Below are 9,878 nucleotides of genomic sequence, written 5' to 3'. Positions count from 1 at the left end.
TCCTATGAAAGATCCCAGCTTAGCTGCGGTAATGTCATTTCACAAGGCTTTTTGAAGAACAAATGTAAGTACAGAGTGAGGTCAGGGTCCCTGGCTGTAAAGCAGGCTATCTATATCCATAGAATAGGATAGGACAGGACATGCTCTAAGCCTTTTCGTCTCCATACTTGCAGGGCACCAGGTTTTGTTGAATCTCTGAGGGATGGAATGGAAATGTCTTCAAGATGAAGAGTGTGGAAATGTGCTAAATAATAAAACTGCATTGGAAGACACAGTCTCTTTCCATTTCATGCCGAGATGGTGCTGTGATGATCTTAGACTGGAAACTGGCAGTCTGACATTATACAGCACCACATATAAGAGGTTTTATATATTCTCATCAATCATGGTCTCTATACTTTATTATACCCGACAATTCAATCTGATGAAAAAGCCAGTATGTTTGGATGGTAAATAGAACTTTTTCCCCCTCCCTGTATCTTCCAAAACTAGGTCTTCATTGTCTGAGGTAAATTACTTCTACACGTGTTTTCATGGTAACTTTTTACTTGTTTTCTTCTGCTCTGAGACAGCATGCAGCTGGTCTGAGCACGAGACTCTAGGGAGTTTCTGATGGCAGGAGAGTGGTTTCTGGTGCTTTGGCTGGGGCATGGCTATCTCTATATAAGCTGCCCCTGAACACAATAAAGAGGGCATTCTTGGGGCATTCTGTTTCAAGGATGACCGACGTCTCTGCCTGTGTGTCTTTTTGTGTTTAAATCTCCAGGCCCTTGCCAGAGGCTCACGAATGGTTCTAGCTGTGCAGGCGCTACACCTTCCAGGTTAATAGAGATCAGATTTGACTGGGGGGTAACTCCTGAGTATCTTGACTATAAACATGGGGGAGGATGCCAAGAAAGACTACATACAGGATAGGTGACATGTAAGTTGATCCATCTGCGCGGAAACAACTTGGAGATGAGGTGAGACATGACAAATCTTGCTGGCTACAGAGTTCTCATGACTTATTATTATGTGCCATCCTTTCTTATGGCATGAATAGATATTTATATTACAGTTTGGTTATGCAGTTCAAACAGACTTACAAAGTTGACAGATGCCTTTACCTGCTCACACATAGGACAACAAAAAAATCAGCTTTAATTGACTTGTGCACACTGTAATTCCATACTTGTGTTAATGCAGATATATATGTTACCTTTAAAAGTTTGTGTGTTTTTTAAGGATGACCCCAGCTAAGACTCCTAGCAATAGTGGAGAGGGTGCCTGAACTGGCATTTCTCTCTTTTGCCACAACCTCTCCAGCATAAATTGTCATCAGTGTTTTTGATCTGGGCCATTCTTACAGGTGTAAGATGGAATCTCAGAGTTGTTTTGATTTGCATTTCTCTGAGGGTGCCTGAACTGGCCTTCCCTTGTAATCTGATTAGTGACTATCTTAACTGTCATCATAGAACCTACATCCAGTAACTAATGGAAGCAGATGCAGAGATCCACAGCCAAGTACTGGGCTGAGCTTCTGGAGTTCAGCTGAAGAGAAGGAGGAGGGATTATGTGAGCAAGGGGGAGGTCAAGATCATAAAAAAAAAAAAACAAACCCAAATCAAACTTCTTATGTTTGACCATGGAAGAAAAGTAGGCATAACAGGCTACTGACTCACCGAATATCTGCTTATAGGCCTCTAGAATGCGTATACCTGCCGTCGAGGGTCTGCCTAAAATGGTCATTGTTTGAACTCTGATGCTTTGAATACCTGTCTGTTCTTCCAGAGGATGGCCTTGATGAGGCCACACTTCTGTGAATGATCTCTGCTGGTGGTACTCTGACGTTGTTTTAGTCATTTCATTCATTCATTCATTCATTCATTCAAGACAGGGTCTCCTTATGTAGCTCTGGCTGTTCAGGAGCTCACTATATGCACCAGGCTTGCCATGGATTCACAAAGATCCACTAGTTGGAGCTTTAAGTGTGTTGTTAAAAATCTGAAACGGCTGCCCCAGGGAGGTAGACCAGGAGAATTTAAGTTTCAGGTTAGTCTGGGCTACAGAATGAATTCAAAGCATCCTGGGCTACACAGTGAAACTCTTAAAAAACCCAAGGATAGAGAAGAAAGCTCAGTGGTGGAATATTTACTAGTATGCACATGGCCCTGCACTGTAAAGATAAGACAGCTACAAGCAAACACAACTTGAATGGACAGCTATGGGGATCACCAGAGAGAAGCTGGTGAGCCCATTCGAGGGCCGGTGTGGGTTTTTTGTCATTTTTTGATGACCTTAAAGAAGCAAGTTACAGTTAAAGTGGAGACAGAAGTGCAGACGACATTCCTGCTCTGTATGTGGTGGCGGCAGCTTGCATTCCTTCGGCGAACCTTTGCTTTCTCTGTAAGCCTTTTAGCATGGTAAATGTCAGAGACTTCTGCTACATGTTTCAGACAAGAGTTGGAGGCCATTCGTCAAGATAACTGGCTTGTTTATTTCCTTCTGAAGTTTTTCCATGATTGTAGTGATTGCCTTGTCTTCATTTATAAGCAAAATCTATAACAACGGTGGTTTTGTGGCTTATCTAGAAATAATCCTAAAAATATTGTTTTTGGTGAAAGAAATCAGTTTTGGGTCGTTTATTTGCATCTAAGTAAAATGCCAAGTTTATTTTAAAGCATTCCCATGGATGTTTGGAGCACTGTTTTGTGCCTTGCTGGCAGCTTCAGTTAATGTATCCACTTGGGTAGGGAGGGGATGCTGCTTAGCCCCTTTATCTTGCTTGTAAACAAAGTAACCCACAGTGTTAACACAAAGTCACAAGGCCAACAAGGGCTAGAGCTGGGAAGCCTTTGTTCCCACAATCTTGGCAATTTCTTGAAATGAAGAAGACAGTGAACGGCTTTTGGACATTCCACAAGCAAAGAGGAAATGTTTTTCAGCTCTTAGTTAACCAGAGAGTGAAAGGACCATGTGCTCCACCGAGTCTTCAATGGGCCCAAATTATTAAGCTGGTTTGTGAAAATATTACAAATATTTATTTTAAGGCTTTTAAGGAACATTCTCTATTCTCAGAAGCCCGAAGAAATATTTGCTTCTCTTTGCAAGCAGTGCTCAAGGACATTGTGTGTGCAGAGGGAACAATCAGAGCTTATTGCTCAAAGGGGTGATTGTGAAGAGGGCAGTCAAAGACGTGACTTTAGCCTGGAGGCTCCCAGCACAGTTAGAGGACACGTGAAGGGACCTGGGGGACTATTTCCCAGGGAAAGGGGGCCAGGCAGAAGCAGCCTTAGGTGTGCTCTTTGAAGGACGTAGACATGAGCTTCACCCCTTTTATTCATCTATCAAAGGAGGTAAACTTAGTAACCAACCCATTTCCCTAGAGGGATTCCGAGATGGAGTTAGGCTTCAGAATTCTCAGCTTTGGTTTCGCCCCTGCACTGTATAAATTGGAAACACGATACGAGATGCAAACTCCTCCTGGTGTCCAAAAGGACACAGGGAAGTGGCTTATGGGTAGAAATATGCTGGCAACGAAAAGCAAGTGTATGTAGCTTGGTGTGGCAGAGGGGAAATAAGATGACCCTTGGAGTCATATAGATGTGAGATCAAATCCTGATTCTCTGTTTCCTTGCCTGCTAACTATATGGCTCCAGGCACTCCACAGTTCAAGAAAGTGAGCCGTCAGCATCTTGCACTTGGGACTGATGAGTGACTGTGTGACCCACTTCGAATGAGAGCATTGAAGAAACACACTACAGGGACAGGAGTTGCTTCTTTGTTTGTGGGATGATACCCTGTTCTTTCTCATTTTGGAACCATTCTGGATACTCCACGTTTGTTTCAGCGCCAGGCTGGTCTGCTCAGCTCTTTTCTCCTGATCTGCCTCTTTCTTTTCCTAGCTCATATATTGACCACCTCTTCAGGGGACAGCACAGCTGGCTGATGTTTGCCTACAGTGTCATGAAAGCCATGGACTGCCATTCAGGCAGTCTCCAGACTCATTCACATACAAACTGAGGAATGATAATAAACACTGCCCCCCACCTATGTGAGTGAGTGTGTGTGTGTGTGTGTGTGTGTGTGTGTGTGTGTGTGTGTTGTTTGCGAGTGTGTGTGGCTGTTCTGAGTTTGCTGTTAGGAATCTTGCTCTGATAGCTCTTCCACCTTATGCTTGGAGACAGAGATTTTAAAGCAAGCTCAAAGTTTTTCTATACAGTTAGTTTCCCCAGCCAGCTTGCTGTGGGAACACAGTGTCTCTGCCTTTCAAGGGTGGAATTACAGGTGGGCTGCCATACTCTCTTGGCATCTAGACTTTCTAACACACCAGACACAGGGTTCAAAGTGTAGAAAGTCAGAAACTATTCCAAAAGCGCACAGTACTAAGAAATCAGGCAACTGGGAAGACTTTTTGTCAAATATCCTTTGCCTTGCAAACCTTCAGCTTGTTCCTTGCATTCCACCTGCACGGGTTGACTGTTCCAGTCCCTATGCATTCTCAAAGACCGAGCTCTAAGGAGCTGGAAAAAAAATTACAAACGATCCAGTCGGAACCTCTAGTCACAAGGTCTTCCCTTGTTGCTATGAGGTAGAGAAGATAGAGAGAAGATAGAGGAGATGGACAAGAAACAGAGCAGCGCCCTGAGTGGCCGGGAAGTAACAGCGTCCAAGGCCAGGGTCCTGCCTGTTCCGTTAATTGCCCCCGCCCCCGTCCCATCTGCCTTAAAAAGCTCCAACTTGCAACAAAATCCCCAGTCAGAGCGCCCCGGAAAGAACCGCGATGGGTCTAGGTGACTACAGCCACTGCAGACAGCGGATGTCCCGGGGACTCCACGGGGTCTCTGGCAGAGCTGCGCTGTGGTTTCCAGCCTTTCATTCCGTGCACCGCACGCCTTGTGGCACTTGGCGCATCGAAGCCCAGGAGCAGGCCCGGGCTTCCACCCCGGTACTGGAACACCTCCGGCGACAGCTGGAGCGCGCCTTCCAGCGGGCGGCGGCACGCGGGCGCACCAGGCGCGCGCGGGAGGCGGTGGCGGCGGTGGCTGCGGCCGCGGCGGCAGCGAGGGAGGAGCGGACCCGGGTGCGCATGGAGTGCGCGCTGGCCCGGCTGCGCGCGGAGCTGGTGAGCGCGGGCTGCAGGGCGGGGTTCGAACTCCTGAACGGAGTCCTCGGCTCCGAAGCTGGGGAGTAGTCCATAGGAGGACCCCGGGGTGGGGGGCACAGGCTTGCGGCTGGGGTGGGAGATCTCTCCTGGGCCCCCGATTGCCTCTAGGCTGGGTGTTGAGACCTCCTTGGGTCACAACTCCATGGAGCAGGGCTTGGCCCAAGGTTCAGTGCTGGCCCAGACTCCAGGAACCCTTCAGACTGCTTCTCTACTTTTCCATCCTCTAGTCTAGAAGCTTCTCGATGGCGAACTCTTAGTCTATTTATGCTTAGCGTGTGCAGATGGAAGTTTCAGTGAAACCGGCAACCTAGAAGGATAGGATGAGTCTATCAGAAACTCCAAGGCATGCCAATTATTTTTATTCTAGCCTTTGCTAAGAATTCAGAAAACGACTGGGCATTTAACAGGAAGGAGTGTTTGTAGAAACTTTAGATGACTTTTTTTTTAATGAAAAAAAAAACTTAAATTAGACAATTTGAAAAGGGCAAAAATATAAAGAACTCAGACTTTAAAATGGTGATGCGTATGAATGCCGCATAATGGAGACTTCGAAAGTTCCCTGCACCGAATGCGACAAATAGCCACCCCTTCAGAACAGAGTTTAGAAACTTCGGCGGGTGATGGATTTTATTTCTGATTTTGAGAAGGGCAACACGATAATAAATCCAATCCAGCCACATTAGCACTCTGGATTTGATAAGGAATGCATTACGCTCTCATCTGGAGTATAAATGGTGAGCCCGAGAAGCTGGATGGGGAAGCTGCCTTGGTGCCTGGTGAAGCCACCTCACTGCACACCAGGAGGTTGGTGCTGTGGGTCAGGATGCCACCCTGGAATGCCTGGACCTGGCAGAACCCTCTATGCTGCTGAGTTGGGTTATGTCACTCCCTTCCCCCATCTCTTGCTGACTCATAGCAAAGTCCTGCCGGACAAGTGCTGAGGCACCTTTAACCTTAACATTCCAACAAGTGGCTTTGCCATTGGAGGTTTAGACAAGTAACGCATTATGGGTGAGAGAAGGTAGAGAGTTAACAGAGTCTGCTAATATTTGCTCGCCCTACAGCTTTGAGAATGTGAACTAGTCGACTTGAGTTTGATTATCCATCTACAATGCAGAGATACTCTCACGAGAGGACTGTAATAATTGTATGAGATTATATTATATGCATGCCTAGGCCAAACGCACTCTTTGTTGACTGTTGTTGTTTTCATAATTATTATAGATCTTGGAAGCTGATTGTGCCTAAAGGGCAAATAAGAACATACCGAGAACTGATTGAGCCAAGGAGGTGGCGCTTTAGAGGCGCTTGTGGACAGGCCTGAAGACCTGAGTTCAATCCCCAGTCCCCACAAGGTGTCAGGAGACAACCCACTCCTTGACGGGCACAAAGGAACACTGTGGCACAAGCATGCCCACACTCGCACATGCAAACACAGACAGGCATAAGTGAAGAGATGAAAAAAATCGAAACAGAACCTAAAATTTCTGGAAAGGAAGTGGAGAACCTTACACACAGCCAGATGCTGTTTCCCTGGAGTATAGGGCCTGGTCCGTATCTGGAGGAATTCCCTCGTCCGTGTGAAGCGAAGGGAGTGGATACTTAGCTCAGTATCATCATCACTAGAAGTAGATTTTGATCTGGGCCATTAGCTAGATCTCTACGGGAATCAATGTTCTCATGTATAAAATGCTCAGATATCATGTATTAACAATGGAGTTTATGTAAGGAGCAATGATGGTAACGTTATGTATAATATGTTCTGTTTAGCTTACTATCGAATGACATTAGTTTCTAACTTCTTTGACTGGATATCTGAGTTAAACCTAAAGTTTTCTATATAGATATTCTTTTTTTTTTTCATTCCCTCAGAGAAGTTCTGCCTCTTTCTTCAGGCTCTCAAAGGGATCCGTGATGAAAGAAGTTTAAAAACCACGAGTGTTTGAATTTCGCAAATAAGTGTGAATTACACATCCTTTACTTAGATGGGCGAATCCTTATCAGTAATTTTATACCCTGATACTTGGCATGAAAGTAGAGGGCAGATATCCATCATCTCATTCATTCATCCCTTCCGTTACTCAGTGTACTATCAAGGACAACGAGACCCTGGATGCCAAGACACTGCACACATAGCCGAGGTCCACCTTCAGCAGTAGGGTCTCGTGTAGTCTGCGAGTTATCAGACGCATGGAAACGGAACGCCATGGAAACACGTTTAAGAGGCCACGATGCCTGACCATGGTGACGGGGGGAGTTTCAGAAAGCATTGCTATTTATTTGCATCCCGTGGGAAGAGACGAGGGAAAGCGAGTCTTAGAACAGAGGGTGGGATGCAGGAGTGTCTCAGCATAGGCATGTCTCTGGAGACTGGCGAGGTGTCTGACCCCCTGTGAAAAAAGCTGGCATGAGGACACTGCTAGGAAATGAAACAAGGAGAGCAGGGCAGGATTCTAGAGCCTGAGAAATACATCAGACAACAGTCTGGTGGTAGTTTATGGGGCTTTTTTTTTTTTTTTTTTTTTTTTATGGCGATGGTGATCTGCCTTCTGTTTGTTTGCTGGGTGCCTTGGATGTCCGGCTCCTTTAACATCTCTAGTTCTTGCTTCCGGAGAAGTGGCTCCAAGTGCAAAGAATAAAAAATAAAAACACCCGAGGAAAATAAAAAGATACCGCTGCCCAACATTTTCGTTTGCAAATTGAGGAAGACTCGCCACTGCAGTGTTTGCAGTTTTCTCTTACAGTGCCCTGGCTTATCCCGAGGGCAACTGATGTCGAGCTGATAGAAGATGATGGTACATGGAAAACATTATTATACAAACTGCATCAAGCGTGACTTCAACTGATGAAATATGCAAGTAGTTGATCTTTAGCTTTAGGTTATAATACAGCTGGACCAAACTTCGTTGGTAGCCTGCCTCCTAAGTAACCTGTCCTTGGAGATGTAATTTTTAAAATTTTATTGGAACACACGGGGGCCTCATAAACTCCCATTGGAGGAGGTCATGAATCAGCCTTGCTACAGAACTGGCTTTGTTCTAGAGCGAAGAGTGTTAGATTATATAAGGACATATAACCCTACATGTGCCTCCGAGGTGTCGTTATAGGTTTTTCCTCGGCAGGGAGGCCATTTAAAATCCTGAAAACTTGAAATGACAAGTAATCAAGTCAATGGGCCCGGCTCCTGAGCACTCAGGTGGCCCCCGGCAGTTATCCCGTGGCTCCAAAAGCTCATAAAGATAAATGATGTCAGTGGGATCCCACGCCATTGCTTGAAAACAGCCTTCGGTGCGTAGATATTTTTCACACGGACAGCGTTGTGCATCAGCTCTTTTTGTTTTCATTTCAGGGCCATTTCCAAAGCTATTTATTTATCTGGGTTTTTACCTTGTTGTTGACGAAGCTACTTTAACAGCCGGAGCCAACGGTCGGAAAGGGAGAGCGAGAGGAGAAATTCATCTTTCTCTCTCTTACTTGCCTTTCCTACCGACTCCTTATTTCTCAAGTGCAGCCAGAGAGAAGTTTCATTAAATCTATATCTCAAACTAGTAAAATCCCTTATTATTCTTTTTCTTTTTAGCTGGAATTGCGTTTCCAGAACCATCAGCTGGCCCGAACTTTACTGGATTTGAACGTGAAGATGCAGCAGCTGAAGAAGCAGCAGGACCGGCAGCGTGCATCCAAATCCCAGAGCCCAGAAGATGACGCCATGAACCCCGAGTGTGGAAATGCGTAGTGGAAAGCCCACGCCGGCAACTCCGAAGCAGTCCCAACCCTCACCATAACATAGGCAACTCTGAAACCGTTCCAGCATTAACACTAGCGATGCCGTCTGTGCATTCTGAGGGCCATCCTGTCCAGCGAAAACCTAGGTGTAAGGAGGAAGTGGGGAAAGAAAGGATCTAAGAAAGGGGAGAGAGACATTGTTGTGAAGTAAAAAAAAAAAATAATTCATCCATTGGTTTGACTGGTTGTTATCTTAGTAGGAGGAAAGGAAGAAGGAGAGAAAAAGGAGGGAGAAGAAAAACCAAAGCATCCGAGTCTGCCTTATTGCCAGTTTACAATGCTGCCCGTTGCCTTATCGCCTTCCTTTCTGTAGTTTTGGGCTTTGCCTTTTTTTTTTTCTCTCCTGTATTTAATTTTGCTCGACCAAGTAGCCAATCCAGTACTCTTCTGACTCGGGAAACTGAGAATTACTAGTGCCTGGATTCCAGCCATGCCCTCGATGTGGCCTCCGTTAAGGGTGTCTCAGCTTCTTGCTGCATTTAGACAAGTACTCCAGGCCTTGCTGTCATTGAAAGACAAAATAGGTAATGATCCTCCTAAAATCTCTGCCTCAGTTGGTTCAAGTGTGAGTTTCCTGAGGTACACCCCCCCAATTCCCAATTAATGTAGTTCTTTTGTTCAAGTAACTTAGGAATTTAAATCATTCTTACTGACGAATTAAAAGATCTATTGTGCCCTAAAAATGCTTTTTCAATGCAAAAGTAAAAACAATAAAAAAAGTTGCAAACCTAATTGGTGTTCCTAATTGTTATTATCTATGAAATTATGCCAATGTGTGTAATATTAGCGAAAATTAAAATTAGTTTTTAAGACAAAAGAGAACAGAAAGGAGTTAGGCTTTTTCTTAAAAACAAATGCTGGGATTGGCTATGTAGCTTAGCTTGTGTGAGTCCCTCAGTTCAAGCCCCAGGACAGAAAAAATAATTTTAAAAGAAGAAAGAAAGAA

General features: G+C 45.1%; 1 protein-coding gene across 1 annotated transcript; it reads left to right on the top strand.

Annotated features, from left to right (window-relative positions):
• Positions 1 to 4,762: 4,762 nt before the first annotated feature.
• Positions 4,763 to 9,655, top strand: Aard (alanine and arginine rich domain containing protein). Its single transcript, XM_005360530.3, has 2 exons — positions 4,763 to 5,104; positions 8,727 to 9,655. Exons 1-2 carry the CDS (start codon positions 4,763 to 4,765, stop codon positions 8,880 to 8,882), a joined length of 498 nt encoding a protein of 165 aa, XP_005360587.1. The 3' UTR covers positions 8,883 to 9,655.
• Positions 9,656 to 9,878: the final 223 nt, after the last annotated feature.

Source organism: Microtus ochrogaster, linkage group LG3, assembly GCF_000317375.1.
Source record: "Microtus ochrogaster isolate Prairie Vole_2 linkage group LG3, MicOch1.0, whole genome shotgun sequence".
In the NCBI taxonomy this organism is placed as follows: Eukaryota; Metazoa; Chordata; class Mammalia; order Rodentia; family Cricetidae; genus Microtus; species Microtus ochrogaster.
Note: the sequence above shows the minus strand (reverse complement) of the source record. Positions and strands in the feature narration are given on the sequence as shown.

What these genes read in the sequence shown, in the direction of transcription:
- Aard (XM_005360530.3), top strand. Translation starts at nt 4,763, where the DNA reads ATGGGTCTAGGTGACTACAGCCACTGCAGACAGCGGATGTCCCGGGGA. An exon ending in CCCGGCTGCGCGCGGAGCTG is followed by an intron (nt 5,105 to 8,726) that starts GTGAGCGCGGGC and finishes TTTTCTTTTTAG; the next exon opens with CTGGAATTGCGTTTCCAGAA.